Below are 26828 nucleotides of genomic sequence, written 5' to 3'. Positions count from 1 at the left end.
TTTACCTGAAGTCGCTGTAATGGTAAACACTGACCTCTTCTGGTCAAACACTGGTAATGGCCAAAACAAATGGCGGATAATTTCCTGCAATTATGGCGCCATAATTTAAAAAAGACACTTTGTATAAAACAACTCATACAAAACAATACAAACAACTGTCTTCTTTAATATTGCCCTCTAAGTTTTATGCAGATTCAAAGTCGCGGTCATAGTAAACTTTGAGAACAATGCCCTTTGCTGGTCAAATTGTGATACTGAGGAAAAATGTTATAGATAAATAGGAAATTCGCGTTTTTGTCTGAAAACAAAATAAAGGAGTAACTTTTTTTGCTTGGCACAAACATTCATTTATCTACAGTTCCACGCAGTACAACCAAAATATCACAAAACTATATAAAAAAAAGACAACAGTGCCTTCTGTTCGAAATGGCGTACGTATACAAAAATGACCTAGATAATAATACATCAGCAGAGAATACATTTCCAACCTATTTTTTCATGATTTAAATCTTTTTTTGTTTGAAAAGCACAAGTTTGAATGCGAAGGTCCAGTAACGTTGAGGGAATCTTCTTGTTTCTTATTCTTTATCTTTGTTAGTTGTTACCTTGCGATTTCTGTTGCAATTCTTCTAGCTACCGGTAAAGGACGTCAATGAGACCAAGTTGAGGTGCTTGTTTGCCTTGTTCAGTGACCGTCCAGCTAGAAACGAAGGGAACCATCTTGTTTCGTGTATGTTTCTCTTCGTCACTCGTGATGACACAAATGCTTGGAAAAAGTTGCAGATATTTACAACTAAAACTAAACTAAATAACATAAACAATAGTAAATATTTAGAAAAACATTTTTTTTTGTAGTTCAATGTCCAGTCGCCTCCAAATTGAGTTCTGCCCGTCATCTTTAATCTTCTCCCGTGACTGTTCAAAGATGCAAAGGGAACCATCTCTTCCCTACTTGACTCTTTGTTAAAATGCGATTCATGTTGCAGTTGTTCTAACTATCACTAGAAGGCGTTAATAAGGCACGGTTTGGGCGTCTCTTGCCTTTTTGTTGCAGTTTTTAACAATATGACGTTAATGAGACACAGTTCGATTGTGTCCCTCGTCTTTCTTCCTCACTTGCGTGTGTCCAAAGATGTGGAGGGAACTATCTTGTTTCTTACAGTGTTCTCTTCTCTGCCTCCCATTACATCGCAAATGTTGTTGCATTTTTTTCAGCTACCGCTAGAGGGGATTAATTAGCCGCACTGGGTGAAGCAAACGAAATATAACGTTGGAAGTTGCTGGATTTTACAAAAATAAACAAATAAAAAAAGACTACAAAATGGATCTTCCTTGTACCTAAACCCCAAAGTATTTTTGCAAAGATGGCGTTTATTCCTTTCAAACTGCCACAAAATGAAGTCCCAGAGTAGCAGATGGAGAGTTATTTCTGTCATAAAACAGAAAAAAAGAAACATTAGTTATTTTGTTTTTTGCAGACGTACAATTACCAGTGCTGAACATGTTACTTTCTAAAACGAATTAGTTAGAGTTACCCACTTCTGCTAAACCGTAACCGAGGTAGTAACTGAATTACTCCAGAGTAAAAGTAACTATGTAACAGGGAAAGTAACTGTTTCCGTTACTTTAAAAATAAGTTGTTATACGTCAAAGAATCCAGAATTGTCTGAGCAAATATGAAACACTGCGGGGACGTCTTTGACCGGAGTTTACTTGAAGAGATGGGAATTATGACTTTTTATAGAGAACCGTTTTTTTCGGCTGGGCTCTCTAAAAAGAGCCGACTCTTTCGGGTTCCAAACGGCTCTTCAAGGTTGTTTTGGTTGCTTTAATCCCTACATTCCCAATGATTATGTCACATTATGCACAGAATGACTTGGTAAGGGGGAGAAAATAAAGACAATGGATGAAAAAGAAATAAAAGAAAAATACAACCATAAATTAAAAAAGAGAAAACACTTAACATTTTTATATAAATCCATTAACACTGAACTCACAGGCAGGGTAATTAAAATGTTTATAAATCAAAAAAAGATAAAATATACTATTGACCAAGAGAAAAAGGGCATCTTGGTGAGAACCAGCTGTTGATTGGTGGGAAGCCAGCTCCCTTCCTTCACTCCAAGAGCCAGCTCATAGAGACGTTTTGTTCGCAAATTAGCCCTTATCCCCTTTTCGTTCGGTGCATTAGTAAATACTATCTTCGTAATCGCTACCTCACTATAAAGTAGTTGCTATTTTGAATGGTGACATGATCCGAAAGGATGTGACGTAAACAACTCTGCACAGCTTTTAACCGTCAGTAAAGGTAACGACGTTGTAACGGTGGAAAAAATAATTCGATCACTCTGTGACTGAAAAACGCCTTTATTCCCAACACTGGCAGCTACTATAATGTGTCTTACCTTCCCTTTTCCCTTTCCTTTGTTTTTGGGCTTGGGCATAGCTTCAAACGTGTCTTTGACCAATTGGTAGATGGCGCCGTCACCGAATGCCGTAGCCACGTCCAGGCATGTTTGCTCTGGAAAAGAACAATAAAAAAATGGCAATTTATTGAGGATTATTGCAGATTTTTTGTGAGATTATTTATCAAAGGGTTATTATTTACTATTTCTAAATGTATTATTGTAACAACAAGTCTTGCCTGATTGCCAAATACTTCAGCTCATTTTAAGGATTATTTTTTCACATTTTACTACAAAAAAAAGGCGTCATTGTCTGGCGCCAACTGCCGCGGGTTCTGATTGGCTCCCGATCAGTATTTGTACCCAGTCCTGTCTGTCTCCTTTTGTCAGTCCGTCTGCGAACCTCAGTGAATACTAGGCAAGCCTTTTTCGACCCTGACTTCCACCTATCCAGTTTTTGCTCTCGTCTGTCTTCGGCTACGACCTGTTCTGATCCTGACCACGTCTGCTCTCCTGTCCCGACTTACGACCCGTTTTTGATCCCGACCACGTTTGCTCTCCCGTCCCGGCTTACGACCCGTTTCTGACATTGACCACGTTTTTGCTCTCCTGTCCCGGCTCTCGACCTGTTTTTCCGTCCTTGACACCGCCATCGCTCGTGACGGAAGATCCACTTCCGTGTTCGGATCACAATCCGAGTACAAGAGTGACTTGCTTCCCGTGCCTAACAAACACCGGGTCGTGGGCACAGCCCTTCCTATTTCCTTTAATAAAACTCGTGAGAAACGTAACGCAATTGGGTCCTGTTTCCGTTCTGGTCCTGACAGTTATTACTGAAATATTTGAAAACAAATTAAACCTACTGGCAGATAATTTTGTCCATTTGGATTATTTTGGTATTTTAGTATATTTTCTTTTACTATTTTTTTGTCACATATAACAAATTGTTATATTTAAATGATTATTTTTCTTTTTTTATAGGTTGAAACTTTTTTTCTAATGAAAAAAAAAATCTGCCGATTATATACATTTCGGGATTTTTTTAACCTCTTTTTTACTTTTTTTTTTAAAACTTTTTTAAATTTAAATAAATCCTGCCAGATTGGAATATAATGTCGCTACTTTTAAGGTTTATTTATTAACTATTTGTATTTAAATGTAATTACTTTTTATAAATAAATATTTGTGCCTATTCTTTGATTATTCATTTTTTACTTTACTTTTTTTTTTTAAATTCTAGAACATTACGCCACCATTTGGATTATTTTGGTTTTTTTTATTATATCTTTTTTTACTTGTTTATCTATTTTAAATGTATTATTACTCAATTTGAAGGAGGTTTTCATCATTTTTCCACAGATTTAACTTATTTTTAAAAAAATCAGATAATTCAGTCAGTGTGTACAAAAAAATGTTCAATTACTAAAAAATAAAAATATTGATTTGAATACTAGCCAAAAATCTCGGAACTATCACACCAATGCTAATAAAAAATCATAGGTAGAGAAATTTGAATTTCTTTTAGTGGAATCCATAATTAGTAGTCGTCGCCATGTTTGTCTGGCATCTTGCTGCAACTCTGTGATCGTCTGGCACTGATTTTCGTTTGCATTAGACAATACAGTGCCAGCTAGTGGTCATTTTTTTCTTTTTTTTGGTAAGCTCAATTAAAAAAATAAAAAATACAAACTCTCGCTGCATTGTCAAATAATTCTCCTTATTTTAAGATTTTTATAAGATCTTAGCATTCGATCATATCGCGTTGGCAAAAGTAGCAAACATGCTATCGTTCAGTTTTAACAATTCAGCAATCCAGCATTAACCATTTAAATTGCAAAAATGCTAAATTATTGAGTTTTGCCCGCAGTCATTTCTGTCAGCAGGATGCTATTTGTTAGCTTAGCTTTTATGTGAGCCTTCTGTCTGTTAACATTCTATTCTAGTTCTTTCGTAAAAATTTGCAAAGATGCTAACGTTCAACTCCTAGCTTGTTAGCTTTCCAGCAATTATAACCCTAATTGCCCAAAATGCCAAATTCGTGCTGATTGCCTTCTTATTTTTTGCTTTAATCAGTTTGCTATTTGTTAGCATAGCATCATTGTTGAAGGCTGTGGGAGGTCTTCAGTGACTTGAAAAGCACTGTAGAAATGCAGTCCATTCATCTTATTTGTGAGAACGCACCTTTCTTGTTCTCTGCAAAGACGTTTGCGCCGGCCGCAAAGAAGAATTGGACGCAAGAGAGGTGCATGCTTTCGATGGCCAACATAAGAGGCGTGGTCCCTGTGATGGTCTGAGCGTTGATGTTTGCCCCGGCCTCCAAAAGAAGCTCCAGAATTTCCACATTGCCTGATTGGACGGCGTGATGAAGAGGCGTCCACAAAAACTGGTCACAGATGTCCACAGTAGCTCTGTCCCACCAAAATAAAACATGGAGAAAATTGTAAGAAAAAATTTTTTTCACTTATTTCTATTATTTTTTTTCATTTATTTTAAACATTTTTAATCTATTTTCTTAAAAATATATAGTTTCTTTTCAACATGATTGCCTTTTTACCTTAAACAAATTCATGCCTGTTTATTCTTGTTTGACAGTAGGTTTCTTTTATCGTGCATTGTGTTCCGCATTCTGATTGACTAAACAGAGGAAGATGCTTTCTATCGCCAACAAACTTGGACTTCAAAATTCAAGCATTTTTCAAGGGATTTCAAGCACCTGTATTTCGGATTGTACCAACCGATTTTCTAGTCATTTTCTACTTCTGTAGATAAGCAGTAGCCCATCCCAAAGGTTAACCCTTGACTGGTCACCAGCCCTAAACCCCAGGCTGAACAAGGCATCCGAAATCTAAACCTAACCCTTAGAAGATCGGAAAAGGTAAAAATCCTCACCCTTTGTCGAGGAGGTACCTGGTGACCTCGGCGTTGCCCACAGAACAGGCCACCATGAGCGGAGTCTTATAAAACGGGTCTTGGACATCCACAGGGATCCTCTGGTTGAAAGCCACCTCCAGCGCTTCCAGGTCTCCGTTCTTCACAAGATAGTTGACGTTGAGGTAGATCTTGTCAGGTCTTTCGGTGTACCAAGCCGTGTCGTCCACGACAGGATGCTCAGGCGTGAGGTCGTCCTCCAGTTGCCGGGTGTCGGCCGTGTTGTAGGTCTCCATCAGATACTCCGGAGGTCCCCCGTCCTCCCGACGAGGTCTAAACTCGGGTGGGAGGGTACAAATGGGTATGGGTAGCACAAACTTGGGTTTTTTCTTCTTGCCCTTGCCACCCTTGCCGCCCTTCTTCTTCTTGGGTTGGTAAGAGAGGAGAAGGTAGGGTTTTTTGATGTAACTGGAGCCTTTGATGAAGTCGTTGACATTGACGGCGGGGTCCCGGCCGATGCCGTGGAAGGAGACGATCAGTTCCAGTTGTTCCGGGCTGACGGGGGCACCGAGAGAGGTCAGGACCGAGGCAAATTTTTCAGACGGGACCTTGTCGCTTTCGAAGGCCTGCAGGAGCTCGCGCTGGTATTCGTTGGACCAGTCGTGGAGGGTGAGGGCCCAGATGTCGGTGAGGACCGATTCGTCCGTGTTGGCTTTCTGTTTTTCGGCTTTTCTCAGTTCTTTGAAGGCCGGTTTGTGCCCGGCGTCTTTGGCGATCTGACGGGGAAGGAGACCGTCGCGGTTTTTCACTTTAGCGTTGCACCCTGCACGGAAAAATTTATGTTTTCGTCGGAATGTGGATTTGAAATCAATCCAAATGTATCAAATTGAAACTAAAGGATTCCTCATAGTTGGAATTATTCTAAAAAAATAATCCATAATAATCGAATCCAGTTTTATTCATGTATGTATATTTATAATTTATTTTATTTTATATTTAATTTTGTTGTATTTTTATTCCCCTTTTTATGATCTATACTTGTTTATTTTATTGTTTTACTTTACATTGTATATCAATTTTTAAATTTGATTTTATTTTATGTCATTATTTGTTTGAGGGTTGGTTTCTTATTTTATTTATTTTTATTTTATTTTTATTTTACTTTATTTATTTTTATTTTACTATATATTTAATGTAATTTATTTTCATTTATTTTATTTTATCTATTTTTATTTTATTTTATTTTATTCTATTATTTTATTTTGTTTTTTATTTCTTATTTAATTTTCAATTTTTTAATTTTTATTTTCTATTTTTTATTTTTTATTTTTATATTTGTTTTATTATTTTTTTATTATTTTATGTTTAATATTTCTAATTTTATTTAATTTTTATTAATTTTTTTATTTCATTTTGTATTCAATATTTTTTATTTTATTTTTTATCTTATTTTTATTTTATTTTATTATGTGCCAAATCCAGCCATATTCTAAAACTCATTACCAGTTTAAGTACAAATATCTCAACACATACTATGTCATTAACAGCTATCTTTTCATTACATTCATTATATTTAAATATTTATCTAATCATTTTATACATTTGTTTTATGAAAAGGTATGTTTTCCCTGGCCTTCTCAACAAAATAATGAAAAAATCCATACCTCTCTGTGCCAGGAATTTGCAGCAATTGACGTTTCCCGTAGCAGCGGCAAAATGTAGCGCCGTGCACTCGTCCACGTTGATTATGCTCATATCTGCCCGAAACGCCGATAGCAGCACGATCACCTGCGGGACACACGCCAGGTAAATAAAAAAGAAATCAAAATGGCCCTAACCTTAAACTGTAACTCCTAACCCTCAATCCTAACTCCTAACCAATGTTCCCCCCAAACTGCATGTGTGCACAATTGCGCACCGCCCTGAGCTTTTCCGCGCACAAGAAAATCTAGCCAGCTCACAAAAACCAGGGCTCGAAATTGCTAATCAAGAAGCGAGTTAAGTCAAAGTTACAGTGCATGAAGGTAAAAATACACGGGTTCCCCTGACGTTGTGTCCTAAATGCGGTATTTTGAAGTCAAGGTCGAAGTAGAACGAAGTTGAGTAAAGTCAGTAGAGTTTTTCGAGAATCGGCTTCTTCCGCTCGGCTCACTAAAAATAACCGGCTCTTTCGGGTCCCAAACGGCTCTTCAGGTTATTTTTGCTTCTCTAATCCCTACATGACCAAATATTATGTAAAATTATGCAGGAAGGGGGGAAATAGAGCAAAAAAGAAAAAAATACCAAAATGAAAAAGTAGTGAAAAGCTGAAAAAAGAAGAAACAAAAGGAGAGAAAAAGAGAGAAAAGAGCAGGAAAAAAACAGGGAAAAGAAGAAAAGGTTTGTGTTGCATTCAAATAATTTCCAATTATAGCAAGCCAATATTGTTGCCAGCATTGTACTTCCACTAAAAAAATAAAATAATTAAATACAGTTCTGTATCGTGTAACCGACTAAATTAGCCCCCAAAAATGTTAGTATTATGCGACAAAAGATACCAGGAAAAAAAGAAATGGAAATCTTGTGAAAGAATTGTAAAAACAAATGACGTTTGTAGGCCGTACAACCTTTACAATAATACATGAGTCAATTTATTCAAAAGTGATAAATAATTTTGCATTGCCGGAAACTCAGCAAAATGTCAAGTTTTGGACATGTTTGATAATTAATTATCTTGCCACACTTGGGATTATGGTTCCTCACTGTTGTTTCAAGCGTTGCTCACCGACTTTGTGTGAACGCTCAGACCCATGGAAAATTACAGGGAACATTGCTCCTAACCCTTAATCCTAACTCCTAACCTAATCCTACCTATAACTACTAACCCTAAACCTAAACTCTAACCCTAACCCTTACTCCGAAACCTTGCCCTAACCCTAAACTGTAACTCCTAACCCTTACCCCTTACCCCTTACCCCTTACCTCTTACCTCTTACCCCTTACCCTAACCCTCACCTCAAAGAAGCCCCCCATGGCGGCATAGTGCACAGCTGACAAACGTTTCTGGTCCAGGGCGTTGGGGTTCCCACCCCGCTTTAGGATGTCCCGGACCAGATCTTCCGATCCGGCTTTGGCAGCTTCCATGAGAGCCGTTACGCCGGTTTTCTAAGAGACATTAAACGATTGCTGAATGAAAAAATTCAATTTCAATGTTAATTTATTTCAATATCATCAAATATATATAGAAAAATACATTTTTATTTTTTAATTCTTAGATATATCATTAATACCACTAGCTTTTATGGTAAATTAATTTTTAAAAATTCAATATGATTTTAATCTATTCTATGTTAATATCTGTTTTTTTAATTTCCAATAAATTGTAATTATTATGTTTAATTGCAATTTCTAAAAATAAATATAATACAAAATAATAATATTGTAAAATACATAGAGTCTGTATGCGCAGAATCCTTCCTTTTTTGAAAATATCACTCCTTTCATTTATTATTTTATGTTACATTGTATTTGTCATTTTATTTGTTTTTTTTTCCATTGGATATATACTCAAGAGTATATTTAAGAAAATACAATTCTTAAAAAAAATATACCAATAAAAAAGTCAAAATTATATTGAAAAATATATTCATTATTAAAAGAACACAAATGAGAAAAATATTTATCATGATATTTATTTATATTCAATGATAAATGCTTTTGAGTTTTTCCCCTTTCCTGCATGCTGGTTTCAGATCCAGGGATGGTGTGATTGTGGCCTATACAAAAAATGTGACCTGACTAAACTTGACTTGAAATCATTTTTTTAAATATATTTTGAATCAATTTAATTCTGCATACATCTATTTTTTTATTTTGATAAACTGTAACTATTAGACTTGATAAGATATGTATATAAACATGATACATTAGAAATAATATATTGTAAACCCTATTCAAGAATATAGTTAATAAAATAAAATAATTAATAAATGATCAATTAAAAATAAAAACACTTTACGATATATATTAGAAAATGAAACAAAAATATTTGATAAAACGAATTCATTTACTGCCAACCCAGTTGACTACTACTAAGAGAAAAATGAAGGATGACGTCTAAATCCGTCAATGGCACTGAATTAAAAATGGATCTTTGACATGTGTAACTGTCATTGGTAGTTAATGAGTGAATACATTTTACCCTCTATCTAAATATGAACCTGGTCTGTTGCGTTGGGGTCAGCCCCTTTCTCCAGCATCATGTGACACATGGGGGCGCAGTCTCTGGCGTTCTGGCACATGAGCTGAAAAACGTGCGTCCCCTGCACCGAAACGTTATTGACGTCCGCTTGGTACTCCAGCACTGTTTGCAGGCAGCGCGTGTGTCGCTTTGTGGGGTAGATGCAGTAGAACAGCACCCCTGTAGGACATGCACCAAGAGATTTCCGATAAAAATGAAATGAAACATATTCTAGCCCTTACATAACACTAATACCTAGCGTAGCTCAAAACCTAGTCCTGATCCTACCTCCAGCCAAACCCTTACCCTAGTCCGTCCTAACCCTGAACCTAATTCTAATTTATGCTAACCCTACCCCTAGCCAAACCTTAACCCTAGTACTTATCTCAACCCTACTTTAACCCTAACCATAGCCAAACTCTTACCCTAAATTTAGCCATAGCCAAACTTAATCATAACTTTAACCTACCGTATTTTCCGCACTTTAGGGCGCACCGGGTTATAGGGCGCACCTCCAAAAAATAGTTTTTGGTCCTATATCCTCCATAGATAAGGCGCACCGGATTATAAGGCGCTACAATGGGAACGTCGACAAAACAGTCAGATAGTTCAGTCAAACTTATTACCCCCTTAACATTCCGAAAGCTTGCAAAGAAGCAAATACGTGTCGTAGACACGTGCAGATGCGGTGTCCGTACAATGTCACTCAGATGCATCGTTCCAAATATCATTCGGAAGGTTAAAGTCTTGGGATTCAAGAAATGCAAATCATTCCTTAGTTTCTATTTTCTTTTTCGCTTGCAACTTTACTGTGCAAATGACAATAAACACTTGTAATTGAGTTTAATTAAAAAAAAAAAGACCCATCACAGAAACATCGATATCACTTTGAAACAAAATACTGGGAAAATATATAGCCGGAGTAGCTCACCGAAGTCGTTGTGTTCAATAATAATGTGCAACAATGGTCCTCTTATATCCGTGAGTGTAGTAGATCCATGAGAATAAAATATTTACAAATACAGAATAGTAAAACATGTTTTCTCTATGCCGTAGACAACCAACCAAACTTGCTATTCACATTCATCTTTTTCGGCCAATTGCAGGCTTTGTTTTGTCCCTTTAGCCTATGCAAGCCCGTAAATGATAAAAAGGATCCGCCCCCTTTACCTCTGGATAACTCTAGCCAATAGTGATCGATTCAACTGATGATTGACACATCTTTTTCGGCCAATTGCAGGGTTTGTTTTGCTCCTTTAGCCTATCCGAGCCTGTAAATGATAAAAAGGATCCGCCCCCTTTACCTCCGAATAACTTTAGCCAATAGTGATCGATTCAAATGATGATTGACACATTGGTTAGCCAATGAAACACCGGTATATAAATCCCATCATACACCGCGGACTACTTCACGTTCGGGGGAAAATCTAGTCGGCGGCTGTTGCATTAGTTGCAAGACTTTGCGACACACCATTGAGCCATATATAAGGTGCACTGTATTATAAGGCGCATGGTCAGCTTTTGAAAAAAATTAAGACTTTTAGGTGCGCCTTATAGTGCGGAAAATATGGTAACTCTTCCACTATGTTAACCGTAACCCAAGTCTAGCCCTAAGCTTAGTCCTGAACCTACATCTAGCTTAACCATAACCCAGCACTAGCCAAATCCTAACCCTAAACCTAACTCTAGCATAGCCCAAAACATAGTCCTAACACTACCCCTAGTTTTACTCTACCCCTAGATTAGCCTAGCCTAACCCGACCCTTAGCCAAACCCTAATCCTAATACAAATCCCAACCCTATTTTAATCTTGCTTATAGCCAAACCCTTGCTGTAAACCTAGCCAAACCCCGAACTTATCTTAACTTCAACCTAACCCAAGCTTAGCCCTAGCCAAACCCTGAACCTAGCCTGAACATAGTCCTCACCCTACATCTAGTTTAACCCTAACCCTGTCCCAATCCTAGCCCTAGCCAAACACTAGCCCTAGCCGTAAGCTTAGTCCTGACCCTACATCTATCTTAATCGTAACCCTGCCCCAACCCCAGCACTAGCACCAGTCAAATCCTAGCCCTAAACCTAACTTTAGCCTAGCCCAAAACATAGTCCTAACCCTGGTTTTACTCTGCCTCAAGATTACATTAATCCTAGCCTAACACTACCCCTAGCCAAACCCTAACCCTAATGCAAATCCCAACCCTATTTTATCCCTACTCATAGCCAAACCCTTACCCTAAACCTAGCCAAACCCCAAACTTATCTTAACTTCAACCCACCACGACCCTAGCCCTACCCAAACACTAGCCCTAGCCCTAGCCCTTAGCTTAGTCCTGACCCTACACCTAGCTTAACTCAACCCCTGCCCTGACCCAAGCCCTAGTCAAACCCTAGCCCTAAACCTAACTCCGGCTGAGTCCTAAACACAGTCCTAACTCTACCCCTAGGTTTACTCTACCCCTAGAATAACCTAACCATACCCCTAACCTTTCTTTTGCGGTTCCCCTGGCTCACCTTTGCCCTCTTTGTCCTGGATGCTCATATCAGCGTCGTGGTCCGCCAACATTTTCACAATTCCATCGTTGCCCAGCTCGGATGCCAACATGATCGGGGTGTGGCCCCTCTTGTTCTGGATGTCAGGGTGCGCCCTCAGGGACAGGAGGAACCTGGTCAGGTCTGCAAAAGGGGATTTTGCATGTACGGCTGTCCCGGTAATTGAAAAATAGCCATTATGGTTTGTCCTTACCTTGGTTGTTGGAGGCGACCGCCATGTGGAGAGCCCCAGTTCCGTTCTGAGGCTCGGTGAGATTGATGAGGTTCTCCACGCCGAGGTTGACCATCATCTCGATCTGCGCCTCGTCATTCTCGTGGATGTATTGCAGCAGGCGGTAGATCTGCAGCACCTGCAGACGGACGTCCACTTCTCGGCCCGTCATTGTGCCGATCGGCGACCACGTTCGCCGATGGCGAGAGCCTCAAAACCTGAAAAAAATGATGTTAAAAATAATGCCATTTTGAATTTGGGATTTGTACTCAGGCTTTCTGTGGTGGTACACAGGAGAATTGCATTCTCAAATCCTAAATCAATGTGGCTGAACTAGTTTCTCAACCCTCATGTTGCTCTCATTTTAAGGACCAGCTTTGTACTTTAGTATACATACAATTTGTGATTAAATTCATTCATTTTTTTCTACTGTTGGGACCAATCTAGGAAACGTAATAACATGTAAAGTTAAAGGACCTGAACAGGATTTGGAACTTGTTTACTCTCTGATGCCATCTCCTGGCTTAAGTCATCATAACAGCCTTACTCAGCTCAAGTACGTGCCTTTTTAAGACGTGCTTGAATAAACTTTTCGTTTTTCATCTTTCTTGGGGTTAAAGTTGGTGTTTGGAGTGTACTTTAAGCTGGCCTTTTCTTACTTTCACCATTTTCATGCTTCGCTAACAATTGAAAACAAAACAAAAACCCATTGGACGGAGAACGGCTTTACTCTCCAGCACTCCTCCCCCATTCATCGAATTTAATGTTTTTGAACCGAACTGTTCTGATTAAAGCAGATAAGCACTGTGGAAAATAAGCATAGGGAAATTTTGAACTTAGTTGGTATTGTTAACACATCTTAAATAGAAAAACGTTTCAAATTTTTAACAACACAGTGGCTGGTAATTTTGATTTAAGATTACAGAAGGGTTAAATACACTTTTGTTTGTTTATAAGACTTTAATTTGGTAAAACATTTATTATTTTATCAATTTTTACGCCAAAAAAAGGTGTAGTGGAAACGCCTAATTTTGCTACTGCTATTCTCTCAGGCATTGCTTTTTTTGGTGCTATTTTTAAGTATTATCTTTACTTAAACTTTTGCAAACAATTTTAAAAGAAATCAATCTAACATTAAAGTACTTTTTGAGGAGATTTTTAAAATGAGAAAGTAAAATAGAAAATACTTTTCTCAGTTGGCCTATTATTTCTTACGAGAATTATTTTATAAATAGGGGAAAAACAAATATTAACATTTTGAAAAGCAATCCTGCGAATTTTGAATTAGTGTACTGTTTTCTTTTGTAAGTATAAAACAATTTCAAGTCGACAATTTTTTCTATTATTGTCCTCTTTATAAGTTGGGCTTTTACTATTTTTGCGATATTTACTTTCGGGAAAAAAATAAAAAATTCTTACTTGAATTGTTTGATTTTTGCAAATACCTCCAAAAATCAAGATTTTAAGTATATCTGTCCTATTATTTTATTATATTTTAAAATAATGTCTTAACTCAAATTAAAACAATTAAATATATCAAAACTTTAGTCTCGAAAATACTGTTTTTTCTGTTTATTCTGCTAGTTTTTTTCTCTTAGTTTTGCACGATGCTGCCTGTAACAGGTCAGTTTTGGTACTACTACCGCGTTTTTTGCGGTTTTAAGAAATATTACTTTTCATAGCTTTTTCCAGTGATGTACAGGAGGATGACTATTTTGGTCCCAACTTTTTTTAACTTTTAATTTAAAAAAAAAAGACTTTTATTAATGGAAACTACCAACCATGCTACTGCCATCATGCTTAAAAAAAAGTATATTATTTTGGTTTTTGTATTTAAGGAATGCACACGATGTCAAAGTACTCAACCTCAACCTGCCGAAGTGGCACTGATCCACCCTTGTGGCAGTGCAAATCTCATTTCGGAAAATGTTTCATTGTGCAGGTTTTTGGACACTTTTACTCAGCAGTTGACTCAATTTCTGCACAACTATCGAATCGAGAAAGACAACATGGTGTGAAACATGGCAAGGTGACGTCACGTCGGCAGAAGACTATGACGTCAGTGCGTTAGGGCTGTAAATGACAGCGACCTGACGTCATCAAAAGCAGACGCAAATAATCTGGAGCGGAAGTCTCGGATTGCAGGACGAAATATCATTAAATTCTGTGTTGAGTAATTTAAATAGAATACAGAAAAAATGTCAATTTTCATGAATAAGGAAAGGTAAGCTTCAATCACGAAATCACTCACCTGCACTAAAACATGCACGAGTCCATTTTACCAGGTTATATCGACGTGATCGACTAATTCTCCCGGATTTCGGCTTCTATAGCCTTTATCTAAATGTTGTCTTCCGTCCATAAATGCTATTTTTTTCAGTTTCAAAACGTAGTCTTCCTCAGATTTGTTGAAGGGGCGTGGCTCATCTCCCTAGCAACCAAACGCGCTGAATCCGAGTAGCTTCTTGTGGGCGTGTTGTGCATTTGAAATGCTAAATGCCGTTAAAAAACATAGCAAAGTGTTTTTCCTGTCAATTAATCGTAGAAAAATAAGATCGATTATAACAGTCATTTTTGTAATTTTAATTTGGGAAAATGACAAAGAATATGGCAACCAAATCCTTCTCCTTATCACTTCAAGGCCCCCTTCGGATTGAATTTACAAACTAAGCAACTCAGGTAGGATTACAAACTTGCACTCAGGTGATCGACTTACCTGTTCTGCTCTACAATAATAGTGAAGGAGCTCCCATTTATTATTGAAAGTATTCAAGTGCCCACTTTCCTTTCCAGTACGCCCACTGCAGAATATAAACAAGTACTGTATTATTTAAATCGGGTGAGAAAATACCAACCTGCACGTCTTTTTTCGGCCGCAAGGTGACACTGTGAGTCAAAGCAATAAAAAGCCGCAGAGACAAACTCATCGGGACTCACAACCTCATCAAATATTTTTAGTTTTCCCCTGTAAAATGCGATAAATTGTTATTGTACATAAAAAAAGAGATTCAATTCACACTGCCACAGCTCTTTTGGGGTGTTTATCTTGTATTTCGGCACTCATACTACAAAAAATACAAAACATGTACAGTACGTAGCAAAGTGAAGTGGTGGCGCATAAAAATATGACATACATTATTTAAAAATATATACATTCCTTCAAGAGTGTACAATCCTCAAAAATGAGCGATAATCATGTCTCGTTCAAAATATATTTTATCTGAAGGCACTCTTTATTTATGCACATTTTTCCCTTACATTTTTTCTGTAACTTTGGGTCAAACATAACCCAATTTGGGTCAAGCAGGGACCAATACAAAATGAATAATTTTTTTGTAAAACGATCTGAGAAAGTGTGAGGTTTAAAAAGAAACAACCCCAACAGTGGGTCGTTTAAACTAGAAAAACAAAATAGCAAATTGTTTTGTACAAAATAACACAAAAATTGGATTCAATGCGTAAATTGGAGTAACAAATTTGTCATGATTACTGGCGCCAACTGCCTCGGACTCTGATTGGCTCTCTGTCACTATTCAAACCCACTCCTTTCGTCAGTATGTCTGCGAACCTCAGTTTACTCTAGGCAAGCCTTTTTCGAACCCTGACTCCCACCAGTTTTTTGCCCCTCTCTGTTCCCCGGCTTCGACCCGTTTTTTGATCTTGACCACGTCTACTCTCCTGTCCCGGCTTTCGACCTTTTGTCTCTGACCACGTCCACTCTCCTTTCCTGGCTTGCGACTCGCTTCCGACCCCGACCACATTTTTGCTCTCTGTCCCGGCTACTGACCCGTTTTTCCGTTCCCGACACCGCCATTCCTCGCCACGGAAGATCCACTTCCGCGTTCAGAGTGACCTGCTTCCCGCCTCCAGCAATCCCGGATCGTGGGTGCAACCCTTTCCCTTTCTTCTCATAAAACTTGTGAGTAACGTAAGTCTCTGTTCTGGTCGTGACAGTACGGACTGACCAAAGGCGACAGACAGGAGCAAATAACAGGTGGGAGTCAGGGTCGAAGAAGGCTTGCCTAGTGTTAACTGAGGTTTGTAGACGGACTGACAAACAGAGACAGATAGGAGTGGGTTTGGATAGGGAAAGGGAGCCAATCAGAGTCCGAGGCAGTTGGCGCCAAAGGGGCGGGCACAAGTGATGCATAGCGGTAATCATGACAATACGTAGATTGGAGTAATGAATTGGTTGTTTTTTTTTTAACCATACTAGGGATAATTTTGGACGCGCTTCACAGAATCACATTGAAAAAATATACGAATCAACAAAAGGAACTCCAGGGGCTTCATCAATCCTACTTATTTCATTTGGCACCTCAAAAATGAATATTCAAGTTTTGGCAATAAATACGTATTTGTCTGAAAAGCAAGAAGTTGCTTTCTGCAAATGATACTTTTTGAAATAACATCTTTGGTCGTCTATGACACTGGATGTATTCACATCTGGTACAGCAAGGCCCCGCTGAAGATGGTCAAAGGTTCTGAGGAGTAGGCCAACTTGCCGGTGACCAGGTCCACGCAAACGGTGTCGCCGACTTCCATGGGCAAGATGATGTTGAAGACTGCCAGGGCGCCGGGGATGTGCTTAGCCTCTGCCATGGGTTTCTCCAGGCCCTCGGGTTGATACCCGGCTGAGTCCACCCGGGCCACACCTGTGTTGGACTTGGACAGCACCGCCTCAATCTTAACATTCTTGTGGCCTGTCAGGATGCCGCTGAAGAAGTAGCGCCCTCGCACCGGCGCCGTGAAATAACCTGAGAAACATGTCAAGTCATGTTTATTTGTGATGCCCTTCATCACAAAGAGTCTCAAAGGGCTGCACAGACCACAGACTATTGCAAACTATCTGCTTTAATTAGTCCCTGCTGTCCCGGAGGTCTTTTTTTCAGCAGTTTCACTGTTCCTAGGGTAAGGACCCAAATCTATGGGGAAGTAAAGTGCTTGGTGACTCAGATCAGCCAATGTGCTGATGCCGGAGGTACCTAAGTCTAAGAGGAAGCTCAGAGGGGACGGAGCCTGTCCATTTTTAAAATGAGCCTTGAAACCCATTTTTATTCCTTGGCCCAACATGTTAGGGTTGGGGTTTGTTCATGTTTTATTATTTTCTATACTTTTTAAAAGGGACAGTGTGTAATATTTAGTGGCTCTTAGTGGTACAAAAACATTGATTTGAAATGAAAAAACATTTAAAAAAAAAAGTCGAGGAATTTATATATTTTTTGCATACGTGGAACCCCTGCTTAAGTCGCCACCATGTTTGTCAGTTGCGTTGTCGTTTGTTTGGCACTGGTTTTTGTTCCTATTGGACAACAGTGTCATCTAGTGGTCAAATATTACTCACTTGGGCTTCAAGTGTTTTCATTATTTTATGGTCTGTTTAAGGTTTATCACAAAATCTGTGGTTGACTTCTGGAAAGAGAATTCAAACATTTACAACTCTTTCACAATCTCTAAATGGCCAAAGTAAAATAAAAGGTTGCAAATGTTTTAGGGCTATAAACTGGTCGTCTCCCAATGGCCACTTTTGGAGACGCTTTGACATACCTTCATAAAAATGTGTAAAAAACAATGTTTAGGTTTTCAGATGGTGATCACATTTATTCTGGGACTAGGTAAGGCTTCGTGAGAAGAAGCTGTTCAGGGTGGCATCCCTTTAAAAAAGAATGACTGTAGATTATGCTTTCATGCTCCTTGGGTGTAGGAACACCCAAAGTCCCCTCACCCTATTCAGCTAAACTTGTCCCACTATAACCCTTAAAGGACAGTATCAGGCCTCTTTCTCCCTCTCCCTGAATGGACCAAACCATGCCCTTCTCTCTCTCTTGCTCCCTCTGATAGACAGAACTCCAAAAGGCCCACACCGTTCATCCCTTGAGGCGTTGGCAACCCAAAATGTTGAAAGAGCCATAATGGACCGGAAAAAAAAAAAAACGTGTTTGGAGCTGCAAAAAAATGAAAATCTTTATATAAGTTATAAGTTTAATAAGGACTGTGACACGTACTGTATAAAATACACAAAAATGAAAGACTTCTAAGGAAGACACTCAATACTCTATAATATACAATGCAAAAATGGCTTTACTGACAGTAACTGGTTTTCAAGAAAAAGGCTAAAAACTGTTAAAAACTGTCAAAAACCCAAGTGGGGATTCTACTGCCTAAAAGAAACTTAACATTGGCGTGATAGTTCATGGATTTTTGCCTAGTATTTAAATGTTTTTGTCACGGTTGCCATGGTGCCCAATTGCCCCGCCCGTGTGGCGCCAGCTGCGGCTTGTTGACGGATTGGCTTCCCTTCTATTTAAGCTCAGTGCTCTTACCCTCCCTTTTTCAGTCTGTCAACAAACCTCTGCTGCGCAAGATGTGGGTTTTGACTCGGTCCTGTTTTCTGTTGGTATTTCCTGTCCGGTATTGTTCCCGTTTATTTTGTCCTGTTTAATATCGGTTTCCAGTTTCGTTCCTGTCTAGTTTGTCCTGTTTGATTTCGATATCCTGTTTTGATATCAATCCTGTCTGTCCCGTCCTGTCCTGTATTGAGCCCATCTGTCGGATATCTGCTCGGGCAATTGGTATCGATCTCGTCGGCCTCTGGCTTCCTGTCATTCCACGCCAGACTGCTGCCTAACGTGCATGACTCCCCATTACCCGTAAAATAAAAGGCTTGTGTGAGAAACGTCGCACATTTGGGTCCTGATCCTGTTCCGGTTCTTGAGGTTTTTTTGTTTTTACAGAATGAAACAACTAGGAGGCAACACATATTACCTACTGTCCCTTTATATATATATATCAGTATACTCACACACGCCACATTGTTTTGCATAAATCTGATTGTGTAGTTTTTAATTAATCAACGTGTGTGTTTCCTTTTGGCATAATAAGTAATTAATCGTCAAGTCAATAAACTGCATATTTATGAATCAAAGTGTACCCAAGCTCCTTCAAAATTGTGAGAAGAAACGTTATTTTGTAAAGTGCACATTTGGACAACTCCTTTGGGTCATTTGAGGTAGCTACAATCACACTCCGAAATTCTAAAAACGATTTTATCCTAGATACAAGTTAAAGACGTTAAATGGCGGTTCTCACCTGTGGTGGGGTTGTAGACGTCTTTTTCATTGACGAAAACGTGGTTGAAGGCGATGGTCCCAACGCCCCTCATTGGTCTTGTGAGGGCCGCCGAGAAGGAAAGTCGCGGCACGTGGGCGTCTGACCCGGCAAGACCTGGCAGCACGCAGACAACAGGTTTACAAAATCAAAAGTTTCACATAACGTTTATTTACCATGACACTGACCTTGTTCGCCTCTGAGACCTGGGAAAGAAAGAAAAGATCGGAGTTACAATATCGGGATTAAACGCTAAAGGTGTGTTGAGATGATCGACTGTCTACCAGGCGGTCCAGGTGGTCCTTGCTGGCCCGGTTCACCTCGAGACCCCACCTTCCCTGGGGGTCCCATTACTCCCTGGGGTCCTATCAGCCCTCGCTCGCCCTTGGGGCCCGGCAGACCAGGGGGACCTACGCACAGTAGACGAGCACTTAGAAATCAGGCACTCCGATTCTCCATGTCGGAAAAAGTCCAGTTAGAAATACGAACTCTAGAAGTTTAGAGTAACAAAGTAAAATATTTTTTTAGTATTCATTCATTTTTCAACTGGCAGATCACTTTACTCATTTGCAGTGTTCTGTCTCATTTTTTCTTTTCGAATAAAAATCTATTCTATCTACCCTGGTCATATCCCTCGAGAGGGGTGACCGACAGCAAGACAAACACATTCAAAAACGAAATTTAAAAAAGGGAAAAAGTAGCAAAAAACACACAAAAAATGTTGGACCATGGCCAACCCAAATGCCCAAACACCCAAACAAATTAGGCACCTCGACACCCAAGTTGGTCATGCTTTCGTCCCTCCGGATGAAACGGGACACAAGAAAGCGGCCATGTCACTCGGGTCAGGTTGACACAACACACTCTTCTGTTCAACAGCAGGGCCTGACAGCTTTCACTGGTTTACCCCTGCCGCATCATACGTGTACCTTGCCCATCCTTTAGAACGTGTCTTAACATCCCACTATCCTTTTACAACACATCTCCACTCATTCCTATCACCAACAAGAGCTTTCCTCCAGTGTGCTCATAACAACATCCATCCACGTCAATCGTGGCCTTCCTGTTGGTCTCCTTCCATTTACTTCTGGTACTCTCTATTGTACTCCTAACCCTTGCCGAATTTAACTCTAATCCTAGCCTTACCATCACCCAAACTCTAGGCTAACCGTAACCTTAACCCTATTCTATTTTTAACCCTAAACCTAATTTAACCCTAATCTTACCCTAACCCAGGGGTCAGCAACAAGTACCTCTGCCTAGTTCAATCAAAACCCAAGGTGAACGCTAACCTAATCTTAGCCCTAACCCAAGCCAAACCTTAAAATCTATGTAAAAATCAATCTTCCAATATGACATTTCTGTCATGATTACCGATGTGATGCACCTGTGCCCGCTCCATTGGCGCCAACTGCCTCGGACTCTGATTGGCTCTGTTCCTATTCAAACCCACTTCTTTCGTCAGTATGTCTGCGAACCTCAGTTTACTCTAGGCAAGCCTTTTTCGACCCTGACTCCCACCTGTTTTTTGCTCCCGTCTGTTCCCCGGCTTTGACCTGTTTTTTGATCCTGACCACGTCTACTCTCCCGTCCCGGCTTTCGACCTTTTCTCTCTGACCACGTCTACTCTTCTCTCCTGGCTTTCGACTCGTTTCCGACCCCGACCACGTTTTTGCTCTGACCCGTTTTTCTGTTGCCGACACCGCCATCGCTCGCCACGGAAGTACCACTTTCGCGTTCAGAGCGACCTGCTTCCCACGCCCAGCGATCACTGGATCGTGGGTGCAACCCTTTCTTTTTTTCCAATAAAACTGAGTGAAATGTAACGTCTCCGTTCCGGTCTTGACATTTTCTTATTTTTACAATTTTAGATAAATTGTTTTTCTACCTAATACAAATATTGTTAATACCTTATTTGCTTTTAGTACTTGAACACATATTTAAACAAAAGCAAAATAGCTACAACTTTGCTATTTTCTTGGTTTTATGACTTTATCACAAATATGCCTTGTAGCTATGTGGGAGACTATGTCAACAAGTGAAGTTCAAATCGTGCTGGTTAGAAAATGGGAAACTCCTTCTAAGGAGGGATAGGAGTCATCTTGATAAGCGGGATTCCTGAATCTCTCAGTCCTTCACCCTCATGTTTACTAAAACTCCCCTTTCACACACTGCAGAAGTGAATGCTTGACAGGCCGGATTCTTACTTTGCACTCCTTTTTTTTTTTCAAACACGGTTGGACAACCTCCCATTGGGCAAGCCCCGCCTCCAGTGAGTCTTACCCACAAAATCTTGCCGAATGAAATCATGGAAGTCCTCGGCCAAGTCCAGCAAGGACGAGTTCAGCTTGTGTATTTTGGAGTGGACCTTCTCCAGCTGGACGTTCTGGATGTCTTGGATGACGTGCCCATGAGACGTGACGGTCCCGTTGAGTCCGTTGACGCAAGTCCACAGGCCCGATACGTGGCGGTTCAGGCCCTCCTTGATCTTCTGCACGGAGTCGGAGAACGAGTCGAAGCGGGCGCACAGTCCCTCCAGTTTGTAGAGGCGGCGATCGAGGCCGTCGCCGACACGCTGGCATTCACCCACTTCCGTGGCAAAGTTACTCCGGATTAATGTGATCTCCTTGCCCAGGTTGCCAAAGCTAAAGCTGGACTCATCCACGTGCCGGGCCAGATCCTTCTTCAAAGTATCCACCTTGAAGAAACAAAAGCCTGCTTTAGTCCGGATGATGCATTTCGAAGCCAAAACAATTGTTCCAGCCCATAAAAGAAAGTCCATACGCTCGGATGAAACAACGCTTAAAACATCCTCACAGTTGCCATAAATGGTAGCCGAGTGCTCCTTTCTCAAAGGCTATTTCCAGTTTAATAAAACAGCGCTTCGTCACGCCACGATTTAGGTCTTAACACTACAAACTCTCGACTGAATCACAGCTTAAAAATGCAAGCCTAGTTTTATCCAAACTTGAATCACGGCGGATACTGTTTGTCTTGCTCCTCATTATTGGAAATTACGTTTCGAGTCAGATTTTCAAATTTTGACTCATGGAGCTCCGAAGATAGGTCGATCCATCCATTATCTGCACCGCTTATCCTCTGTAGGGTCACAGGGGGTGCTGGAGCCCATCTCAGCTGTCTTTGGGCAGTGGGCAGGGGACACCCTGAACTGGTAGCCAGCCAGTCACAGGGCACACAGGGACTGAAGGACCTAGGGACAATTTGGACTGGCCAATTAACCTGACATGCATGTTTTTGCAATGTGGGAGGAAACCGGAGTGCCCGAAGGAAACCCACGCAAGCACAGGGAGAACATGCAAACTCCCCACAGGAGGTTCGATCTCATGACCTCAGAACTGTGCCGCACACGCGCAAACCACTGCGCTGCCGTGCTGCCCGGATAGGGTAGAAATGAATCAATCAGTATGACAAGCAAGGCAAGCAGATTTGTATTCATAGCTCAAACTTGAGTTGATAAGAATCTTTGTGATGAGTTGGTTCAGATGTAAAGCTGCAGTTAGTCAATTTGCAAATTAAACAAATTGTTAAAATATACATTGCCAAACATGAAAATAAATGTTCCCATGGTTTGTTAATAAATGTGCTGTGCTTAGAAAATGCACCTTATTATATGTGATTTAATTTGTAGGGTAGGTAATAAATGTGTCATGATTACTGATGTAAATCACCTGTGCCCGCTCCTTAGGCGCCAACTGCCTTGGACTCTGATTGGCTCCCTGTCCCTATTTAAACCCACTCCTTTCTTTCACCTGTTGTCAGTCCGTCTGCGGACCTCTGTTTACACTAGGCAAGCCTTTTTTTTTTCGACCCTGACTCCAACCTGTTTTTTGCTCCTGTCTGTCCCCTGCCTGTTTTTTTATCCTGACCACGTCTACTCTCCCGTCCTGGCCTTCGACCTTTTTTGTCCTCGACCACGTTTACTCTCCTTTCCTGGCTTCCGACTTGCTTCCGACCCCGACCACATTTTTGCTCACCTGTCCTGGCTACTGACCCGTTTTCTGTTCCCGACACCGCCATCGCCCGCCACGGAAGTCCCACTTCCGCATTCAGAACGACCTGCTTCCCGTGCCCAGCGATCACCGGATGGGGCTACCCTTTCCTTTTTTCCAATAAAACTGTGAGAAATGTAATGCATGTGGGTCCTGTCTCCGTTCTGGTCCTGACAATGTAGCCTGAATGATAAAGCATAGTGCTGAAAAACAAAGCTAATTATTTGTTGTTTTTTTACTGAAAATGTTATTAAAGAAATCATTTTATAAATGAAATAAATATTTTAGGGGGGTTTTATTGTCAACAAAACAACCCAAAACTTGGTTCTCTTTTTTCTAGCCCCATTTTGATCAAGTTTGGGTTGACTTTTAGATCTACTGAGTTTGCCATCCTGCTTTCATATTCTTGCATGGCTCAGATCTACATTGCTGTGTAGAAAAACATCATCATTTCTTAATTTTGCTTTTACGGAGCGTTGTAAATATAAACATTGATGATTGTATTCGAGGGTTCTCTTGTTTGTGCTCCCTAAAACGATTTTTCAGCTGGCTTTGGGAGTCAAAAGGTACAGTAATTGCCAAAATCGTCTGCGCTGGATTTTACCTCAGACTGGATCCTGTCCTGATCATCAGTTAAATCGTCCAGCGTGAATCCGTGCGTCTCGATGACGGTGTCCACGTTCTTTAGCGTGTCGTTAATGGAGCGGAAGTTGCCCATGACCTTGGCCAGCTCACCTTGGATGGACTTTAGACGGCCTTCCAATTTCCCGTTGTGGTCCGAGTGACCGTCTAGGCGATTCCTCACGTTGTCTATGTCGATCTGGCAGTCTTCGCTGCTGGTCTCGATGCGCTCTCGGAGTCGCCCAACCTCCTCCTGCAGATTGGAGCACACCTGAGAGCAGCCGCTCTCTCCCGAGTCCACTTTTCGTCGAAGATTGTCGAGGTCAGACCGGCACCGGTCCAGCCCAGTCTTGGTGGAATTAGCCAGCAAACGCAGGTCTTGCTCAGCTTTGCTACACACAGAACAGTCCTCCAAATCCTGGCTTAAAGTTTCCACTTCCGTGACAATCCTGTTGAAGTTCTCACCACCATTTCCCGTCACCGCGATTATTTTTTTGATGTCGTCTGTCAGGTCGATGATCCTGTCTGTCAGTGAGTCACCGGACACAGACAGGTCATTTAAGCGTGTATTGAATTTCTGGATTTCCCCTTGGTTGGCCACAACTCTCCATTCCAAGGTCTTTACGGTGTCTTCAGTTTTCGTGTCTTTTACGCCTCGGCCGCACGTGTCGTTACACGTTTTTGAAGCCGCTGTCAAACGTCCGTCTAGGAAAACGGTGACGTTCTCCAGCTGGCTCAGACGTCGACTGTGATCCGTAACGGTGTCTCCCAAAACCGCCACGTCCAGCTCCAGCTTCCCAATTTTGAAGCTGTGATCGTCCAGCTGAGTGAAGACTGTGTTCCTCAGGTCTGTTACGTCTCTTTGGAAACCATCTATCAAACTGTTGCCGCCGTTGATGCACCTCTGCTCAGTTTTTCTCACTGTGTTGTTAAACCGCTTCTCCAATTCTCTGAGTTTGCTGTTCATCCTGTCCTCTGTCACCTTTCCTTTTCCTCCAGCGCTTCCCGCCAGCTCTTTATCCAGACGACCTTTAATGACGTTGCATTTATCCGACGTGGAGTCGACTTTGACGTCCAGGTCGGAAAGTTTCTTGTCCAGCTCGGTAAACGAGTCACAGCACGTCTGCGAGCGTTGCGTCTCGCTACGAAGAATTTGAAGGCTTTGTCTGAAATGTTGGTCCATGGAGCTGATCAGCTTCTCCAGGGCCCTCACTCTCTCTCTGTCCTCCTCCTGTTGTCGCCTCAGGTCATCCACGCCAGCCTGAACACAATGACCAATTTTTTGTTGTTGTTGACTTTTTATGGTGACTCATTTTGGGGAAATAAATCTAAATGATGTAATAGAATGACATTTGTCAACCTTTAAAATGAGGAAATGTTTGTTTTGTTTCATTAGCTCTATCTTTAATTAGACTGCTACAATAGCCAGACTCGATAATCATTCTATCTACCTTGGTCATATCCCCCAAGAGGGGTGACCGACAGCAAGACAAACACATACATTAACAAAGAAAATAAAAGGGAAAAAAATAACAAAAAAAAAACCCACACGAATTTTTTGGGACCATGGCCAACCCAATTGCCCAAACAAGTTAAGCACCTCGGCAACCAAGTTGGTCATGCTTTCGTCCGTCCAGATGAAACGGGACACCAGAAAGCGGCCATGTCACTCGGGTCAGGGTGACACAACACTCTTCTGTTCAACAGCAGGGCCCGACAGCTTTCACTGGTTTACCCCTGCCGCATCACACGGGTGCCCAGCCCATCCTTAAGAACGCGTCCACAATCCCACTATCCTTTCACAACCCCTCTCCTCTCCTTTCAATCACCAACAAGAGCTCTAGCTTCCATTATATTTAGACCTCTTTCCTGCAGTGCACTCATAACACCATCCATTAACGTCAATCGCGGCCTTCCTCTTGGTCTCCTTCCATTGATTTCTGCTCTGTAGATCCTCTTCAACATTTGCTCCTCATCTATCCTCTCCATGTGTCCAAACCAACCGAGTACTCTCTTATCCACACGCTTGCTCAGTTCCACGACTACTCCAGTTCTGTCTCTCACAATTTCATTTCTCAATCCATCCAATCTTGTCACTCCTAACATAGTCCTCAAACACTTCATCTCAAAAACATTCAACTTCCTTCTTAAATCTGCGTTCAGGCTCCAAGTCTCTGCACCATACAACACAGTCGGCACAATCACACTCTCATACAGTCCCCTCTTAACATCCATACTCATACTCTTGTTGTTCATCACTCTCCTCAGAGCACCCAAAACCTTGCTTCCTTGATTCACTCTTTGCAACACCTCGCACTCCATTCCACCAATTGCAGCCACATCACAACCCAAGTACCTAAAGCTTTCAACTTCTTCCAGCACCCGTCCATGCAACCGGATTTCTAACATCATGCCCACTCCATCACGTGAACACTTCATCACCTTACTTTTCCCAACATTGACACATAACTTACGCCTATCACATACTCTTCCAAACTCAGTTACCAACCTTCTCAATGTTTCCTTAGAATCAGCCACAAGCGCTGTGTCATCTGCAAACAACAACTGACTTACCTGCCACTCTGTTCCACTGTTGTCCATCATCTCTACACCTCTGCCAAATACTCTTGCATTCACCTCTCTCACCACACCATCCATGTACAGTTGTACACATTAAACAGCCATGGTGACATCACACACCCCTGTCTCACACCAGTCAACACAGGGAACCACTCACTTGTCTCACTCCCTACTCTTACACATGCTCTGCTGTTCATATAAAAAATCTTTAATGCTTCCAACAACTTTCCACCCACTCCATACATCACCATCACTTG

General features: G+C 40.8%; 2 protein-coding genes and 1 long non-coding RNA gene across 4 annotated transcripts in view; 1 reads left to right on the top strand and 2 right to left on the bottom strand.

The window, feature by feature from the left end:
- Positions 1–1160: 1160 nt before the first annotated feature.
- On the bottom strand, positions 1161–14253 carry ankef1a (ankyrin repeat and EF-hand domain containing 1a). Its single transcript, XM_088325701.1, has 10 exons — positions 14120–14253; positions 12236–12471; positions 12004–12165; positions 9473–9672; positions 8268–8417; positions 6938–7061; positions 5295–6096; positions 4587–4813; positions 2406–2521; positions 1161–1429 (listed from the first exon to the last, which is right to left on the bottom strand). Exons 2-10 carry the CDS (start codon positions 12423–12425, stop codon positions 1424–1426), a joined length of 1977 nt encoding a protein of 658 aa, XP_088181827.1. The 5' UTR covers positions 12426–12471; positions 14120–14253; the 3' UTR covers positions 1161–1423.
- LOC148346520 (uncharacterized) lies at positions 14239–18936 on the top strand. Its single transcript, XR_015848357.1, has 2 exons — positions 14239–14477; positions 16709–18936. It is a non-coding gene; the product is annotated as an uncharacterized LOC148346520 (long non-coding RNA).
- The window catches only part of emilin1a (elastin microfibril interfacer 1a), a 35818-nt gene continuing 24255 nt past the window's right edge, over positions 15266–26828 (bottom strand). For both annotated transcript variants that reach the window (XM_088325699.1, XM_088325700.1), the window contains exons 7-12: positions 23975–25252; positions 21644–22058; positions 19645–19770; positions 19549–19566; positions 19343–19477; positions 15266–17010 (exon numbers count right to left, since the gene is read on the bottom strand). In XM_088325699.1, the coding sequence (XP_088181825.1) occupies positions 16694–17010; positions 19343–19477; positions 19549–19566; positions 19645–19770; positions 21644–22058; positions 23975–25252 (2289 nt within the window). In that variant the 3' untranslated portion in view covers positions 15266–16693. The remainder of the gene's footprint in view (positions 17011–19342; positions 19478–19548; positions 19567–19644; positions 19771–21643; positions 22059–23974; positions 25253–26828) is intronic.

Source organism: Urocampus carinirostris, chromosome 20 (assembly GCF_059441175.1).
Source record: "Urocampus carinirostris isolate Australia breed hairy pipefish chromosome 20, RoL_Ucar_1.0, whole genome shotgun sequence".
Taxonomy (NCBI): Eukaryota; Metazoa; Chordata; class Actinopteri; order Syngnathiformes; family Syngnathidae; genus Urocampus; species Urocampus carinirostris.
The sequence above is the reverse complement of the archived record's forward strand: the minus strand, read 5'-3'. Positions and strand labels throughout refer to the sequence as shown.